General features: G+C 46.0%; 1 protein-coding gene across 1 annotated transcript; it reads right to left on the bottom strand.

Moving 5' to 3' along the window:
- Positions 1-1,555: 1,555 nt before the first annotated feature.
- On the bottom strand, positions 1,556-16,416 carry LOC135378524 (kappaPI-actitoxin-Avd3b-like). Its single transcript, XM_064611576.1, has 4 exons — positions 16,291-16,416; positions 7,793-7,854; positions 4,035-4,214; positions 1,556-1,747 (listed from the first exon to the last, which is right to left on the bottom strand). Coding segments are annotated over exons 1-4 (255 nt in total). The 5' UTR covers positions 16,302-16,416; the 3' UTR covers positions 1,556-1,745.
- Between the last annotated feature and the right edge of the window lie 2,932 nt (positions 16,417-19,348).

The raw sequence follows: 19,348 nt of genomic DNA, 5'->3' as shown, positions 1-19,348 counted from the left end.
AAAACATATGCTGTCATCCTCGTGTTATGGTGGAGTAGAGTGCGTGGAGTCTATGTTGTGTAAGTCTCATGTCTTGATGTCATGTAGGTAAGTAGGGAGGTAGATAAGTGAGTGATGCTCCCCCGATATCCAATACTGTGCTTTGTTTCCATGTGTCGTGTAGTATTTAGAGCATCACAGGGAATTGATAATTACAGGGAAAACGAAAAGTCACTTAGATGTAATCGCACAACAGTAATAGCTATTACCCAAATTGAATACCGGACGATAATTTTCGTTTCCGTTTCTGTTTCCGGTAATCGAGGACAGTGGTATGCGTTTCCGTTTGCGTTACCATCTCCAGTTTCGGTAATATACCGTTTCTGTTTCCGTTACCATTACCGTTACCCTTCCCTGTTCACAAGTTCTACCATTATCCTGCCATCAGGTCATCATATATCGATCCTCCTCACATAATATCACCTAGCATCGACCACGAACTAAGTTGCCCGCTTAAAATGTAACACTCAATCATTTTCTAATTTCTTTTTCCCCAACACTGCCATTGGATGGAATAACCTCCCACCCCACATCGTTACCATAACTGACCATCGTTACCATAACTTACCATAATAATCCCGGCGCCGGCTGTGCTGTCTGGGGTTTTTCCTGGGTTTTCCTCAGACGCTTTCAGACATATGTCGGCACAGTTCCCTTAGAAGTCGGCCCAGGACGCACATTCCCCCAGGGCGTCAGTCGTGACGTTGCCCACCTACGTGAGGCCGACAACGGCAAGCCCTTTCACCACCCACCACCACCATAACTGACCCGTCTGAATTTCGTAATTCTAGTTCCAGTGTATAAATCTTGAGCCATTTACGATACCTTGTGTAACCTACTTGTATAGCGTTGTTGTTGTTGTTTCCATTTGTTGTTGCTGTTTTACTGCCTTTTTTTTCTATGTATTATTTTTTTCCTCACTTCCTGTAACCCACTACTCCCATGTGACGCCCGTATGGGACTTTTTGGAGTACAATAAATTGATTGATTGGTTCAGAGGATTGTTGTCTGCTACTTAGCTGTCGTCACCTACTCGACTGTTTGGGGCTCCGAGAAAGCATTGCTCCTGGCTCGGTCATTATACAGCCGCTCTTTCTATCCCCAATTCTCCAGGGGAACTGGCGAAACAGGTTTACGGCGGCAAAGGAAATGGGCGCTGACCTCCAGTGACCAGTGAAGCAGAACGCACGAACTGTGGAACGTCATCGGTGACGTGGCATCATGCTTCTCGTCCTCGTTCAGCAGGAGTGGCGAGTTAATGGTGATCGCGCGGAGTCATGTTTATGGGAGTTTCTTTTTTTCTTTTTTTTTCTCCCTTGGAAACAAGGTCCACACATCAAATCCTTTCATGCTACTCGGTAAATTGAAACACACACACTTTCATCAAACGTTTTTCTTTTTTTTTTATGCCGCCATCCCCTGGACTTCTTTAACTGTAGCGTCCAAATGGAGTGAAAGCTACAATGATGACGATGTCATTTTCTTAGGTTTCTGTCAGTTTCTACAAACGCACGAAGAAAGACAAGTAAGCATTTTATTCAGCGAAGAAACGTTTCGTTTGAAAGAAAATCGTTGACGGCGTAAAAAGGCTTAGAAAGAACAAGGTGATCTTCTGAGGGTCTGCGATGGGTCGAAGAAAAGCTCGACGACTCCTGCTTCTTTGATGCAAACAAGTTTGGCACCGTCCATCCTTGCAGGCTGTCTGTCTCTGGAATCGACATCATGCAATATATTAGCAAGAAATTAGTTAATCAGGTGGTTGGAACCTTATAACTTGCAAGACATGCCACGTCTGAGATAAACGTGTTTGGAGCTCCATGTTTCCAAATAATATGCTGTGGCATTACAAAAAAAAAGAAAAGAAAAGAATAGCTGGTACATGTTGACTTCGTGCTGCATAAGTACGGCACTTGACGAGAACATTTATGCTTTCTTATCTGCATTGCGCGCTTCCAATCCTGCTTTTCGCGTGACGTACTTTGGTGACATTTTTTGTCATGTCATAGTTTTTACTAAAACGCTCACCAGAATGAAACGTCGGATGTCAAGTGCAGCGACGTCACTGCTACAACGGAGTGGATGGAAGACCTTGTGCATGCATGTTGTGCGGGACGTCCGGTCTGGTTCATCGGCAACCGGCAGTCACGCTTAATTACCATCAAACGGTTGCAAGTGATTGCCAAAGTTCAGAAGAATTATGTGGCAGCCGCTGAACGCAAGTCCTCCGTCATTTGCAGCACTTCCTCGTAGACAATGGTTGGCTCAGCCATCCTCAACGAATTAACCGACATGACGGAAGGCGAAAACGAGAGGTGACCACAGCGAGTACAACCGTTTTCCAACAACTGCGGTTTACGTAAAGGAAGACTTTAGTCGAAAAAACCTAACTGAGCATAATACCGAAAACGAACCGCTCCCTCGATACCGGAAACACCATTCGCATTCATCTTGCGCGAGTAATAAATTCGCAAATGATCGCAATAGTAAACTGAAACCGAAATGTGCATAGCAGAAAACAGAACTCCATACTACGGGGGTTCTTCTGGAGGAGGATACCGTGACTTCACTCAGCATTGTCGTGTGCTTCGAAACCTGCATTCTCCCTTGCGTTTTGAAGGAAACAAAAAGGGATGTCCTATGTAGTGGCCGTTTCCGTCTTGTGGCTTTCTGCGTTTCTTTCAATGCCGTTAGCAACACCTCTTTCGACTGTGGCGCCATCTAGCGGAAGGATCGCTAACGCAGGTATGGGCCATACAAAGTGCTAAGAACCGGCAACTATTTAATTTTCCCAGCTTATTCGCAGTAGGTTAAACGGGGTGACTGTACTGACATAAAAGTTTTCGAACAGCAGCATGACCGAGCTGGTTATGGCATCCCGCTCGTTAGTGATAGCCAAGGTCGTGCTGAAGACTGGGAGGTGGTGGGTTCGAATCCTATAACCGCCTGTGCTCTCTTAAGTTTTCCCTGAGTTTTTAGAAGACTTTCTAGACGAATATCGATACAGTACCCTGAGGTAGGCCCATAATGTATAATAACCCCTCCGTGTACCCGACTCCTGTGATCTCTCCATATGTCCACATCTGTACGCCGAACATAGAAACAGTTGCTTAGCGGTGCTAACACAGAGTAAAAAAAAAAACATAAAAGTTTAGTGCATGATAGGTTGTCCAATACATAGGTAAGCTTCCGAAAGATGGTATTCATTGTTTTATCGTCATTACAAAATCACAACTGTTTTGGGTAACCCTGTATATTCAGAAGACTTCTTAATGTTGCCCATCCCAACGCACGAGCAACACACTACTTCATGATCAGATGTAACAGCCCTGAGGCTGATTGTTAATGGTAGGAACCCTGTGTGTTGTGGTTTTTGTTCGCTAGCGCCTTTTCGTTCCTTCAAAAAATGAAGATGCACCAGTTTGCAGACATTGCTATTGTCGTGGGAGACACAAGCATACAAACAGACAATCGTCAAGGTGCATAGGAACGTGAAACATTGACGCCTGGCGGTTGTCCAAAAAGCCAGACAACGGCAAGATTGTCGGTTTAGTGCGCTAGGCCGCGGCTCTCCGACGTCTTACCAAGAGGCATCATTCACTCGCTTCAGATTTTCACCAACATGTGTTACTCGGTGTTTGGGTGAGGGACTTCCCGTTGAAGGATATTTCTTGCAACACGCATAAGGGAATCGAATAATTTACATCGCGCTTTGTGCGCTTCTTACTGTTGCAGATTTTCTTACGGCACAAACGAGCGTGTCCTTTCTTAGCTACATGCAATAATTATGTCCTGTAATAACATTTGAATGGCTACTACAGCCGTGATGTCAACACTCCAACTTATTGATGGTGCTCAGAGATATCATCGACCCACAAAAGAGAATGATGCCCTCCTGAAGAATAGATATGCACATGGGCTTTACAGGCGCTACAGGCTTTACACTCTCGCGTGCACCGATAAAGCCATTATACCGAGCTGCATGAAATGTTACTCACATCCGCATGCTTGCCCACACTCTTCCAAAGTTTTGAAGTTGTTTGCGTTGCCCTTGCAACCTCCGTAGATGAACAGAAGGCATTGGTTGTCCTTTTCACTGTAGTAGTATCTTCGCTGGTAACCTCTGCACGGTCCAGTGTCCTTAGGCAGGCTGCATCTCGGTTCTAGATCTCCGGACACTTTGTAGGAGAACAAATGAAATATATTATTCTATTGGCTCTCGTAGGATGGCTCGTCAGAAAAAGAAAAGAAAAATACTCGTCAATATGTCTAACTATTTAGAATGTAGATGCAGCATGCACCTCCTACAAGGAAGTAACGATTAAGAGTACGTTCGGCTTGGTGTGCATGTCTACTACTTCGTTCTTCGTGGCGTGATTCGTCTGCCGCGTAACTAATTTGCATAACCCACGTACTATATTTTACTTATTCATAAAACCTGGTAATTATCGCATCGCATCGTATCTAGTTTCAGACCGTTTAGCACATATGCAGAACAATTGAAAATGACACGGATGTCACGCCGCCCGTCCGTTCCTTATTTGTCATATTTTCTTAAAGGATTCCATTAGAATTTGCTGCATTCCTAGTGGAAAAACCAGTAAACGTCTAAGAACTTAACAAATTGTAGCTTCTAGAGACGACGGCTTAAAATTTTTGTGGCTCGAGTATAGTAAGCGGTGTTGAAACTGTAGCAAAGCCATTCGGACACTCTGTCATAGCACTAATCAGAGGGCCTGTGCTTGAGCTAAAGTCTCACGCTTTGTCATAACATGCTGTATATGACACGAAGAGAAAGGCTTAGGGGTGTGCGAATACTCGAAATATTCGATATTCGTACCGAATAACGGTCGCGCGCTATTCGTATTCGAATCGAATAACACCTCATCGAATACTCGAATATATTCGAAGTTCCACAAGCTGGCTTCAACCCATGCCTCTGAGCGTTTGGCGAAGCCTAGTTTACAATTCTGCGCCTCAAATACATCCTGCAAGGTTGCTTCACCTCATGCTTCTAAATGTTAGGTGAAGCTTACTTTACAGACTTGCGCGTGCGGATTTGACGATATCCTGCAAGTTGGCTTCGCATCATGTCTTCGAGCATCAGGCGAAGCCTAGTTTACACTTCTGTCAGTGCCGCGGGGTTGCAGGCATGGTTTAAAAGTGCGACTTGAGGGATCACTGAAAATTGCCACTTTTGAGAAATATATTTTAGCAAATGTTGGCAGGGATGTTAAAGTTAGTTTAATTATTTTTAGCTTCGGCTGGACCAGCTATGACGCCATAGAAAGAGGGATTTAATCACACAGCCACCTACGGTTATGTCTGGAAATACAATTTTCAGGACAATTCTAGCAAAAATGTATTCATCAATGAATATGTGTATATAGTTCGCAGTCAGCCTCACAAACTACAACTGAGCACCAGGTTTCAATGCAAGCTTTTGCTTACTATTCAGCAATAAGCACACATTTTTGTGTGGTATTCGACATTATTCGATTCGCTACTATTCGAAGATTTTACTGTTCGATTCGTATTCGATTCGAACCCAAAAATCACTATTCGCACAGCCCTAGAAATGGTCATAGGATGTCTTAAAGGGAGGGTCGCATCGGTTTCAGTAGATTTCGAAAGTGCAGGGTCATTTCATTATCGTGGACCACTGACCACGGTATCCCACGCGAAAGACGCGTAGTTGGCGTAGTTTAAAGCAGACGGTGGATTTTAGAGCATACCGGAATTTCGTCTCTGGAAAAAGGAGAAAACAACACTCCCTAAGAACAAAGCGCATTCTTTTGCCGCAGAATATAGTTAATATAGGATGATTCTATAGAGAACGGACTTGGCGCTTGCTAATGGATCCTCCTACCCCCGAGTGTGACCGTCGGGGCGCAGCTATCCGTTGGTGATGGACAGTGTTAGTGGACGAAGTACTGTCCCTTAACTACAGTCAACTGGAATAACAGGACGGCGAAACGGGCCAATGGAGGGAACGACTAACGCCAGCCAGCGAAGGAAGGCAGGCAAGCCCTGTACACTGTGTTCCGGGTGGGTGTAGAAATCAGCAGTAGAGCTTGGGGCAAAAGGTTACGGAACACCGGTGTGTCGCATTTCTGAATTGGAGCGACACCCCACACGCAAGCGGGAGCGCACACATATACTGGATACTGGATAGATGGATAGAATAGCCGGTCACACGTTTCTTATTCGATTTCTTCCAAATAGCTAGCAGGGGGCTGCTCCGATGACGAAATATGCCAGTACCGTGTTCAGTGAACTTTTGTCCCAAGCTGTATTATCTGCAGTGTCGCAGCGATGGAGGGGGGACGCCGAACGGCAGGCCCTGGCAGGTCCTTTGTACAGTATAAAGCAAAAGTGAAGACAATTTGAATTTACGATCATGGCAGTGCGAATGAGCGTTTCCTTTTCTGTGTTTCCAGAGAGCAGTGAGAAGGGGAGGGGGGGGGGGGGGTCTTCACGTTTACTGCCTCCGAACGCAACTCTCCACAGTGAGATCTTGACAAGATTTGACAAGTTGGTGAACGACAGCGAAGTCGAGTTATTGACTGTAGTTAACGTTTCCGTTCTTACATGTGAGCTTTTGCGAAATCAACATCACGGTCACAAGAAACGCAGGCTTTGCGTTGATTCGCAGTGGCGATTGCGCATTCTTTTCTTGCGGACTATGGTTAGCTTTCAACTTCCTGACACTATCACACTCAATATCTTACACTTTACTTACCTGCACTACTAAATTATATTCCAGTGTCGGCCAAAATGTCATTTTAATGCAACACTCTATAATGTAGGTAGCAATGTCATTTTATTTATTTCATAAATCGAAAAACGTGAGCACCGCTGCGACATACCTTCCAGTCAACGGCTCCCGTCAATGCTCTCCGTACGGGAGACCGGAAGAAAATAAGAACGCACGCAACTTCCGTTTACTTCATGATTGGACGACATGTGCGGATGCCGCTAAAAATCGTGCACTGCGCGATCCCCAAAAAGCGGGAAGCAGAGGTGGCTTTTCCCGCTCACCGGCAAGAATTTACCGCGCAGACTTTCCGCATGTGGGTACGCAGCCGTAAAGACTGAAGTCACGACGCGGGAACTCTTGCGGGCCCGGAAGCAGCGTTGAACATTCAAATTCGTAGTTTTTTAAATATACATCTAAGTACCTTTAGGACAAAAAAAAATACCCGAGCAGACTGTTGGACGGTGCCGAACACAGCGGTATCTATTTCAAAGGTAGGCTTCCGGATGAAGCCGTCCGAAGCGCCCTAGCCCAACGGCACCTAGATACAGAAGACGTGCTTATTGCCTCCTCTCCCTGTTTCGCTACGTGAACATATAAAGTCACAATTCGTCTGCTACCGCGATCTACCGTTCTGCGAATTCAAAAACTCGCAAAGGATTGCAGGTACCTTAGAACCTGTAGACATGTATCTGTAGACAAAAAGTGCAACACGCTTTCCAGAAAATCAGTCCTCAGTAGGATATGGGACAGTTTTGTGCTTTAGTTTAAAGTTGTCCCGTTTCGTACGCGGGGACGCTCAATGACAACCATGGCTGCGACGCTGAAAGCACGTTCGTGATTGGCTACGGCCGCTGAAAGCACGATCCTGATTGGCTAACTCTTAGTTGTTACGTCACGTCGACGAATGAGCAGGCTGCCCGTATCTAGGTGGTGTTGACTAGCCCCAAGTGGCTGGTGTGGCGACATGCAACAGAGGGAGACACAGGGGACACCTACCTACAGCAAACGAGGTCATGAACGCCAGCAGGACGAAGAGCTTCATGGCCGTCTTGAGTTGCCTTAGAACGAACAGTATGATTTGCATATAAAATTAATACAGCCAAGCCTCGTTACCCGTACAACTCCGTGGTAGCACCAAATAACGATTTTTTGAAAGGTCATTGAAGCGACAGAAACGTACAATATCATTAAATGTGTTTCGTACTCAAGTAAAAATAAATAGAGAGAACAAACGTGTGTTCTTAACACACGCTATGTTAGAAAGTATTCGCAAGTGGACAGTTGCAAGGCACTGGGCACAGTTTCAAGGCACAAGTGTGAAATATGTCTGCGTGACGCTATACAGGACCACTGGAAAGTTACTTTCGTTTTTCATACAGTGTTATAGATCGTGAGCGTTTACGACGTCAACTTCCAGCGAGCCTTCAGCTCGGGTTTCAATTTTAGATAAACTTTCACTGGGCTTGTATAGTCCACGTTCGCCTATTGACTTCCGGTGCTCTGTGAAAATCGGCCACCAGATGCGCGACCATGGAGCAAGGAAACACAAGGAGCGGCCTCTCCCACAGTTTTCTATCGGGACGAGCATACCCGGCTTCGCATTGCATTCTGGAATGCTCCTGTCTACCACGTGACCGCTCACGTGACCCTCCAGACAGCACGGCGGCACCGGAGCAAACGACGCGAGCTGTAGTTGTGTCGCAGTTCAGATGGTAGTATTACGTTGAATGCGTGCTTGCACTTTATTTCTGTATGTTCGGATGTTTACTCTCCTATTACAAGACCAGTCACAGTGTGCAGAACGCAAAAGGAGTACGCGGGACCGGTAACATCACGTGTGGCGACGGTGACTTCCAACGTATGTACGTTTCTTGATTAAGTGGTAACGAATGCTGTACTCAGAACACCATTATTCAGATTTGTAAAACAAAAGAGCATATGAAATGAATATATGACACAGTGTCAGGTCCAAACGAACAATTCAAGATGACTCGAACACACACAGGCGACTGGAACAACTGACCGTGTACTTACGAACAAAACGTGTTCGCGTGACAGAGCTGCTTTCCGTTCAACGAGGGACGCAGCCGGGACAGGAACACATTGCCATACGTCGTTTCTACGATGAAGCTCACATTTTCACAATAAACTACTTTCGAAAAGCAAAATCACACGGAGAGCAGCGCGAGAAATAAAGCCCTGCAAAACCGAAACGTTAAAGGCGGCACGTGGTGGACAGGACGTAATGGCGATTTTGACTCGAGCGACTGCAAGAGGGTGGCTACGCTAGCCTGGAGGGAAGAGCCGCTCCTTGTGTTTCTTTCCTCCACGTGCGCGACCCCTGAGCCATTATTACCGTTTGTCCACACGAGCGTCCGACAGTTTTTTCTGCACTACCGTACTCGCTATTTTTTTTCAGAATCGTAGCATCGTTTCCGCTGCATTTTAAGGTGGCTAACTCAAAACGTATTTTCGCTACAAATTCGTGCAGCAGCAGACGCTTCCTGTGCTGCCTTCAAGTAAAATGAAAAACGCTGAGCACAGTAGCGGAAAAGGCGAGGCACCCACAAAAGAGTGTCACTTCCTATTTATTTCCTGTTCTTGCAATTCAGACAGACATGTCTGGCCGCCCGGCTCGATTTCAGCAACAAGCTATGTCCCTCTGCATGCAATATAAAATGATGCAACTATCATCCAGTATCACAGAACATATGGTATTTTTTTTCGCGCATGCGTGTAGCTTTCAAATTTTCGTGAGACGCTTAAAAATATCTGATACGGAGCAATATGAACAACGGGGCTGGTTTTTAGCTGTACAGGCAGGATGCAAAGTTGTATGCACGTTGCTGATATATTTGACTTGTGTAGAGTGACGGTGTCTTTCGCAGTAGGTAAACACCAAGTTTGGCTGTTCATGCGGGATATGAACACATACATTTTGGGAATACCACAACTGTCTCCATGGTAATTTCGCGGCAGAGACCTGTAGGTCTAGTCTTTCCTTCTTTAATTTTACAACGATATCTGTATGAGTGAACTTTTGTCAAGGTCAAGGCGTGGTTTCTGCCACTTTATTCGGCAAACCATACGCATTCGCCACGCATTCTATGGCGCTGCAGCACACGGATACCAGACAAAAAAGAAAGAAAGACGTCAGCCATGCGGGATACGAGGGCATTCAGTATTCCACTACCAATATACGCTATCGGGCGGCGGCGTACGACGTCCGCACAGAGGAAGTTAAAGGAGCAATCAGGTGACGTTGAACGTCACTCGAAATCCTGCCTCATCTGGCAAGCTGTCCAGCAGGAGTCACAAATATTTTCGCACTGCGGTGCGTTATAGTTGCGCAATCGAATTTACAAAATAATAATAATAATAATAAGAAAGAGTCGACGAAAGCAGCCGCAGACGGCTGACATGATTCTCGCGTGACGTATTGCAGGTTCCGTGCCTTGTTTCCTCGATTTTGCTTCGCAGCTCACGCGACGTTTATACATGCTTGAGCTGTGCCGCTGTACGTCACTCGTCACTTGAGGGGAGCACCATACGTCACAACGTCTTCCCGTTCTGCGAAGCGCTCTTTTCACGAGGAGAATATTTCTTTCAAAGATGTGCGGAGCAGAGACCTCGCGCACGCTGTGTAGGTCACCCTGCACTCATCGTTCTTTCGAAGGTACTGATTTTATTCGCTGGGTAACACTATGCACCGAAAAAGTAAAAAAAAAAAAACAAGAAGAAATGGGGGCCACCTCAGTGCTCCTTAAAGGGCTCGGCGCGCCGCTGCAGAACACCAACGGAGTAGCATATCGGGACTCAACGCGCATTGGCCGCAGGAAGACAATACGGCCCAACAGTGAGGCAACACCAAGCGGTTGCGCCGAGACGAAGCCGAGAACTTGCGAAAGTTAAGGAATGTGAAACCGAGGCCAAGAGTCAAAGCGAGCAAGTTGGCGAGCACGAAGCCGTGGCCATGATATATAAACGATCCCAGACGTGTGCCCTTCTTGGCCAATCTTTAAAGCTCCCGGAGAACGAAGACGCACAAGCGCAATGCAGCACAACAACAACACAGGCGCAACTTTCAACAACGTGTTTTCTGCAGGCTAAAGTAACGCGCCATTAAATTATAAGAAAAAAAAAAGGAAGAAACTACACGACCTTGAATCATGCGGTCAACGGCATTTGTTCTTACTAGGTTCCTGCCACCTCGTGATGTGAATGCCATGTAATGCAAGTTCAATTATGCAAAGTTTTGCGAACTGAACTTGGAAATGTACAAAGTAAACGTCACTTTTTTACCCCGTTATGGAGAGCGTGCTCATGTCTTGTTATTTAGGTGGGATACATCTCTACCCGAGAAACGTCATCATCACGTTGCTAGACAGACTGAAACCGAAACAAATCGGGAGGGGAGGAATGGGCAGTTGTTCGCTACCTCCTACTGATTCAATAGGAAAATAGGACCGTAGGTCGCGTCCCTTTCAGGGATCATCGTAATCCCCTAACGACCGTGGCTTTCGGGCGCGACCTTGTTCTTAGCTTCCAGCGTACATAAACTATACCAAATTGGTTGCGCTGTCGAACACTATGACGTCATTTGTTTGCAAACAGGGCGAGGTCTATTGAGGTTGCGACCGCAAGCGCGAGACAGCGCGAACTCTTGCGTGTGGGCAGTCCTGATAACTAGGCAGGATACGATATTTACGAAGAACTCCTTCAGTTATACGGAATTCCCCTCTTTATAGGAGTTCCACTCGCCCCACGGGCAAAACAGATAACTTACATCTTGCTCACACTGGTACGCTTGACAAACCTTCAGGTGAACAACGTGTGACGCAGGTTTCTTGGCGTCTACTGAAGCGGTCGTTCGAGGACGTTTACCATGCGATACTGCAATTGACTTCGGCGAAGGAAATCCTTCAGACTTCGTATCTGTCCGGCTCGGGGGATGTGTAGTTCTACCGCCTTGCATAGGATGTGTATGACTGCTATGAAGAGGTGGCGGCCACTGCTAGTTCTCCGAGCGCCTGGAAGGGGATGATCTCGATATTCCCGGTTGCGAAATTCCCGCTTTAGAAATCCACGGTTACGAGACCAGGAAAAATCAAGGAGAATGCTTGATCGCTTGATAAGATAATATGCCGCGTTTAAAAATCTGATATGACCATTTAACCAGTCAAATTCACGGGTTTTCGATGTGTGTCCAAGTCGTTTTAGCGAACGAAAGGCGCATTTGAGCGGCCGTTAGAATTAGAAGGGCGGCGATGACGAAACAACATGTTGGTTTGTTTTTATTACGTTAGTCCAAGTTGGGTATATTTGCATTTTAATGTCCAGAGTAGTCTACGTTCGCTGTTTGCACTTTTCGCGCGCGACTGTGCGTTTCATAGTCCTATAGTGGTTGCTTGCAGCAGTTTATTGTGCATCGGGGATTTCGATCAGTTTATTTCGAGATACATCCGTTCTAAGAACGGTCAAGTACACACGTCTGGGATCGTTTATATCAATGGCCACGGCTTCGTGGCCGCGTACTTGTTCGTTCTCTCACCTTCGTCTCTTGCCCTCTGCTTCGCGTTCGATTTCGGATCTTCTCGACTTCGTCTCATCACAGCCGCTTTGCGTTCCCTCAATGTTGGGTCGTGTCGTCTTCGTGCAGTCAATGCTCATTGGGCTGCTTCTCACCTCATGTGCTACGCCGTCCTTGTGCTCCAGCGGTTCGCCGAGCCTTGAACTCAATATCCACGGACGGCGGACGCACTCTCCGTGGCCGCCCAATAACGTATATTAATAGTGGTACTGATTGCGATCGCTCCCCGCATGACTGACACCTTCCTTTCTTTATCTGCTCTCGAGATTTGCCGCTCCGCCAACCAATGACGCGCATAATAAAATGACAGAAACAACGCGGTGACCTTGACAAATCTTCCCTCATGCAGCGGTCGCTGTAAAGGCTCTGCCGAGTGTTCTGGCAATGGTTCAGGAAAAACACAGCAGGCATGATACGTGTACATCAAGCGCTCCAGCGAACTGCTTAAAAGGACGGTCCCGTACAGCCGGGGCTATTCCGAAACGTAGCCACAACTATCCTCACGAGTCCCGTACACATACAGTAGTCAAGGTTTCATTAAAAAAAACCAAGTCGATTTCCAGGAATTTTCTTAAACGTGCCGTAATAGCAGACGACGAAACCTGCGCTTCACGCTCATGCAACGTCACGCATGAAGTCGACTTGCGGAAAAGATGGCGTATATGCAGGCAAGCTGGTGGAAGAACTCCATTATGTAAAAGCCTGAGTCCGTGCACACAGAGGGAGTCGTGTGTTCGTGTCGTCCCTCTGTGTGCCCAGACTCAGGCTTTTACATAATGGAGGTCGGCTTGCGGGTACGTCGCCGTTCTCATGGCAATTGGATCCTGCACAAGGACCTTGAGTTGAGTCATCCCCTTTGCTCTCTAAATGGGGACAGTCAGACATATATCTCCGCGAGCGGAGGACTGTGGGGAATCCGATAATGTGGCGCATAATCGGATACGTGGAAGCTAAGTCACATGTTTTCTTTCTGGGAGTATTTAATGAGACTTTAAACAGTAAATAAACGCGCACTCCTCCAGGTACGTCGTCAGCGACACCTCATTTCGAAACATGATCTGTGTACAACGGCGAGTCTAAGGGAGAGCGCGTAATATATTTTCGGTCGGAGCTGTAACGCGACTGCGCGCGCTGATGGCCGGCGACTTCAGATTCGTGAGTGTGGGTGGGGTTCACCTGCCACTTTTAACTTGTCTCTGAGGATTAGCATAGTTCGAAACCACCATGTGGGCCACTTCTTATTATTGTGCGTTTTTCGCCTGAGAACTGAAGAAATGCTCTGCAATCTTTTTTAAATTTAATTCGGTTATTTAGTCACCGTGACGTGCTTTGTCGGGTAAATTTGCAGTACTCCATTTTCAACAAATGGCAATCGAATGGTACACGTTACGAATGGGGCAGGGGGCACGAGACCGTCCCATTAAAGACCTCTCGCCACAGGATAAGAGTTTTCCTTTCTAGTCTCCAATGTTTCCCTGCGTTGATTGAAGACAAGTCGGCGTCTTTTGCGTCTTTTTGGAGCGAAATCTGCGTTTGCCTGTATCGTCTAAGCAAAGCTACTGAATGGCATGTCCCTACCCTTCGCGCAGAATGTCCACTCATACAGTATCACATGGAGTAATTGGCTGGATCTAATCGGGTGAATGGTCTCCTAATTTTTCAAAGGGTGTTCATTTTCACTCTCCGCGGTACCAGAGCTGAGAGCGAGTCTGTCTCCAAGCTCGAAGCCCTCTAACGAAAAGTTCGTGTGTGGGGGGCAGTGCCCCCGGAGCAAGAACTCAGGCGGGATACCACGTCCGCAGCCACCTTCATACCTCTCTGTTCATTTCTGTCAGGATTTTATTTAATTTGACCTGATATTGTTCGTCGAATACGATTCAATTATTGTTTGATATGTGACACGTAGGCCTGTTGCTGTTTAGCTTTGCACTTGTTAACGATTGCATTTACTTCCTGTGTAGCATGATGAATCTAACTGTCGTGTTTGTCCGCTTCTATGTGCTATGCGTCAGTTATATTGCACCTGAGAGAAACTGTAGCGTTTTACGTACCCACACAGCCACAGTTCGTAAATCTAGCCTAAAAGAGCATATCAGCCAGCTTTGTTTTGTTTTGGGTTTTCTCTGGCCACTCTGCTCGGCCCAGTACGACATCCCACACAGCGGTCTGTGACCAAAGCAGTTTTGACGTTCCTGAGCGACACAGGTCTCATGAACAGCCTGTGACCTCAAGTCGTGCAATCTCGTTCTTTAGCGCCCCAGTCTCGCCCTCATCGCATTAGCTCATCTTCTTTAAGGCTTTTTTTTTTCTTTAATCCATCTCACCCTTCTTTCACCGTTTGTTAGTCATCTTTTCTTTTTTAAAGTCATCTTTGCCTTTAATCTATCTCACCCTTCTTTTAGTGTCTGTTAGTGTATCCTGTATTTCCTAAATATTTCATTTTCTTTTATTTATTTCTTCTTCTTTTTTTTGCGGAATAGCAAGCCGACGGCCCGTTTTGCTTACCTCTCCTCCCCTTTTTCATTTCTCGTTAATATATATCCCTCCCTCCCAGTTTTGTTGTTTGAGGAAATTTAAGCCTATTTTTAAACTTCTGATATTTGGCAGAGGTAGACACAAGGGCAATGAGTCAGCTGGGAATAAATACGAGGAAAGCATGGCGACTGTGTATCTTTCGTACACAAAACTGCCCTCGTAGAACAACATTCGTTGAGTGGAGATTAAAAGCGGAAAATCGCTTGAGGTATGCATAGAGATGCGAAGCCCCGGAAATAAACCCGGAAATTTTGGACAACAACAGTTTTTTTTTCTTTTTTTTCCTCGTCTCCGGAAAAATAACCCAAAATTTCCAGGCGACAAAAGTCAAAAAAGTGAATTTCCGTGGCTTTGATGCGTTCCAACCCTACAACAGTGCCTTAGGCGCCTCTAATCCGCCAACAACCTCCAACTTAGTGCTCAGTCTGGCTGCTCCAAGCGATCGCCATCACGTTCCCATAATGTCGGAGATCTGGTCGGAGTGGACGTGTTGTTCTAATTACCTATCGCTGAGTAGACAGCAGTCTCATGGGATGCTCTCATCTGCATTTGTGCCTAGAGGATGAACACTACTAAAGCTTCTAGCTCGTCGTGTGCTGTGGTTTGGCCGGCAATGCTTCGACTCGGCAGTAACCACGTTTGTTTCCATTTTTCCAATTTTTCGGAAAAAACACACAAAGAAAACGTTTTTTTTTTCGAGCGATTCAAAATTTTCGGAAATTTTACAACTCTAGGTATGCACCATCTTCCACGGTAGCGGCAACTTAGCAATTTGTGCAGGAATACCAACCAGGGAACAATAATGCTTATAGGATGCAGAAAAGAAAATGTAGGAACGTGGTTAAGCTTCGAAACACGATATTAAAATTAAACACACTAGTACACTACGAAGGGCAATAATAAGGGGAAGGGGACCCACGGTAAGCAGCGATAGTGAAAGAGTAAAGCAAATAAATGTTGTCAGCCATGGAGGAACGTGTACCGTAATTTTTAAAAAATTGTAATTGAGTTATGCGTTTTTCAGTCGTGTTGACAACATGAAGGAAACACAAGTCTATTGAAGTCTATTGCCAACACTGCGTCAGTGCATATAATTCATGAGACGTGGCACTGCTGTTTCTGATTGTTAAAGACCGAGGCTGCTGTTGACCGAGGCTGCGGTTCCACCAAGGCGACAGAATTAGGGAAGCTTGTGTGTGCGGCAGTGAAAGTTAAAAAGTGTACTCCTGATAACTAGGCAGAATGTGATGTTTATGAAGAACTCCTGCAATTATACGGAGTGCCCCTGTTTGTAGCAAATAAAGCAACAGGAGAGAGGACATCGAAGCGGATCCCTATATTGGAAGAACGGGCAAAACAGGTAACTTACATCTTGCTCATACTGGCACGCTTGACGAACCTTCAAGTGAACGACGTGTGATGCAGGTTTCTTGGCGTCTACTGAAACGGTCGTTCTAGGACGTTTACTATGCGATACTGCAATTGACTTCCGCGGAGGAAATCCTTCAGACTTCATATCTGTCCGGCGCAGGGGAAGTGTATGATCGCTATGAAGAGATGGCGGCCACTGCAAGTTCTCCGAGCGCTTTGAAGGGAAGGATCTCGATATTTCCGGTTGTGAAATTCGACCTCGAAATTCACAGTTTCGAGACAAGGAAAATGGAGAATGCTTGATCGCTTCGTAAGATGACATGCCGCGTTTAAAAATCCGATATGGCCATTTAGCCAGTGAAATTCACGGGTTTTCAATGGCTGTCGAAGTCCCATTTGCGAACGAAAGCGACATTTGAGCGGCCGTTAGACTTATCAAGGCGGCGAGGACGAAACAACATGTTGGTTAGTTGATTATGATGATGATGATTATTATTCGGGTTTTTATGGCGAACGGACAACTAAGGTCATAGTGCGCCAAAACGCTGGTGAAATTATGACTAGTTAAACCTGTGCATGGACAATGCTAGGAATGTGATCAAATAAAATTGTATACGACGTCCAGTAAAAACTTTTTACAAATGCATAAAACAGCTATATAAAATTACAAGAGATTGACTATCCCGGTTCAAGAAGTTAAAAACGCTGTTAAAAGAGACGATAGCCTCATCACCCTGCAATAGGGCTGAGTGAAGAGCTAAATAATGTGCATAAAACCGTCTAAAGTGATGTCTACGATGGGCCTCATAGTGAGGACATGAAATGAGTATATGTATGACAGAGAGAAGTTCACCACTGTGCTCGCACTGGGGTGGCTCCTCTCCGCAAAGTAAAAACCCATGAGTGATGAAAGTATGACCAATACGTACACTCTTAAAAAAAGGGTGTACTTTAACTCATTTCCTTGCCACATATATAACACCCTTTTGGAGAGTACAACTACGCTCACAAGGGTGTGTCCTCACTCCCTCAAGGGAGTAGCATAACACCTTCTCCCTGCCGGGGAGTAATATTACTCTCCAGTAGGGAGAAAGGTGTTATGCTGTTCCCTTGAGGGAGTGAGGAGACACCCTTTTGAGCGTAATTGTACTCTCCAAAAGGGTGTTATATGTGTGGCAAGAAAAGGAGTTAAAGTACACCCTTTTTTTAAGAGTGTAGCCTTGATAGTAAGGCACTCAGCAGACGATTTTCTGACCCATCTTCATCTGTTTGGATGTTGGGTTTAATCAGATAGAGCTCGTTGCATTTTTGGGTATCCCAGAAATTTTGCCAGTTCGTAATTTATTATTATGTTAGTCCAAGTTCCGTATTTGCATTTTGATGTCCAGATTAGTGTAAGTTCGCAGTTTGCATTTTTCCGCGCGTGACTGTGCGTTTTATAGGCCGATAGTGGTTACATCCAGCAGTTTATTTTGCATCGGGCACTTCGGTCAGTTTCCGATCTATTCCGAAACGTAGCCACAACTATCCTCACGAGTCCCGTACACATACAGTAGTCAAGGTTTCATTAAAAAAAACCAAGTCGATTTCCAGGAATTTTCTTAAACGTGCCGTAATAGCAGACGACGAAACCTGCGCTTCACGCTCATGCAACGTCACGCATGAAGTCGACTTGCGGAAAAGATGGCGTATATGCAGGCAAGCTGGTGGAAGAACTCCATTATGTAAAAGCCTGAGTCCGTGCACACAGAGGGAGTCGTGTGTTCGTGTCGTCCCTCTGTGTGCCCAGACTCAGGCTTTTACATAATGGAGGTCGGCTTGCGGGTACGTCGCCGTTCTCATGGCAATTGGATCCTGCACAAGGACCTTGAGTTGAGTCATCCCCTTTGCTCTCTAAATGGGGACAGTCAGACATATATCTCCGCGAGCGGAGGACTGTGGGGAATCCGATAATGTGGCGCATAATCGGATACGTGGAAGCTAAGTCACATGTTTTCTTTCTGGGAGTATTTAATGAGACTTTAAACAGTAAATAAACGCGCACTCCTCCAGGTACGTCGTCAGCGACACCTCATTTCGAAACATGATCTGTGTACAACGGGGAGTCTAAGGGAGAGCGCGTAATATATTTTCGGTCGGAGCTGTAACGCGACTGCGCGCGCTGATGGCCGGCGACTTCAGATTCGTGAGTGTGGGTGGGGTTCACCTGCCACTTTTAACTTGTCTCTGAGGATTAGCATAGTTCTAAACCACCATGTGGGCCACTTCTTATTATTGTGCGTTTTTCGCCTGAGAACTGAAGAAATGCTCTGCAATCTTTTTTAAATTTAATTCGGTTATTTAGTCACCGTGACGTGCTTTGTCGGGTAAATTTGCAGTACTCCATTTTCAACAAATGGCAATCGAATGGTACACGTTACGAATGGGGCAGGGGGCACGAGACCGTCCCATTAAAGACCTCTCGTCACAGGATAAGAGTTTTCCTTTCTAGTCTCCAATGTTTCCCTGCGTTGATTGAAGACAAGTCGGCGTCTTTTGCGTCTTTTTGGAGCGAAATCTGCGTTTGCCTGTATCGTCTAAGCAAAGCTACTGAATGGCATGTCCCTACCCTTCGCGCAGAATGTCCACTCATACAGTATCACATGGAGTAATTGGCTGGATCTAATCGGGTGAATGGTCTCCTAATTTTTCAAAGGGTGTTCGTTTTCACTCTCCGCGGTACCAGAGCTGAGAGCGAGTCTGTCTCCAAGCTCGAAGCCCTCTAACGAAAAGTTCGTGTGTGTGTGTGGGGGGGGGGGGGGGGCAATGCCCCCGGAGCAAGAACTCCGGCGGGATACCACGTCCGCAGCCACCTTCATACCTCTCTGCTCATTTCTGTCAGGATTTTATTTAATTTGACCTGATATTGTTCGTCGAATACGATTCAATTATTGTTTGATATGTGACACGTAGGCCTGTTGCTGTTTAGCTTTGCACTTGTTAACGATTGCATTTACTTCCTGTGTAGCATGATGAATCTAACTGTCGTGTTTGTCCGCTTCTACGAATGTGCTGCG

This window comes from Ornithodoros turicata, chromosome 1 (assembly GCF_037126465.1).
Source record: "Ornithodoros turicata isolate Travis chromosome 1, ASM3712646v1, whole genome shotgun sequence".
In the NCBI taxonomy this organism is placed as follows: domain Eukaryota; kingdom Metazoa; phylum Arthropoda; class Arachnida; order Ixodida; family Argasidae; genus Ornithodoros; species Ornithodoros turicata.
Note: the sequence above shows the minus strand (reverse complement) of the source record. Positions and strands in the feature narration are given on the sequence as shown.

Coding starts and splice junctions, on each gene's coding strand:
- LOC135378524 (XM_064611576.1), bottom strand. Junction 4,215..7,792: donor CATGACCTCGTTTGCTGTAG/GTAGGTGTCCCC, acceptor TCTCCTACAAAG/TGTCCGGAGATCTAGAACCG.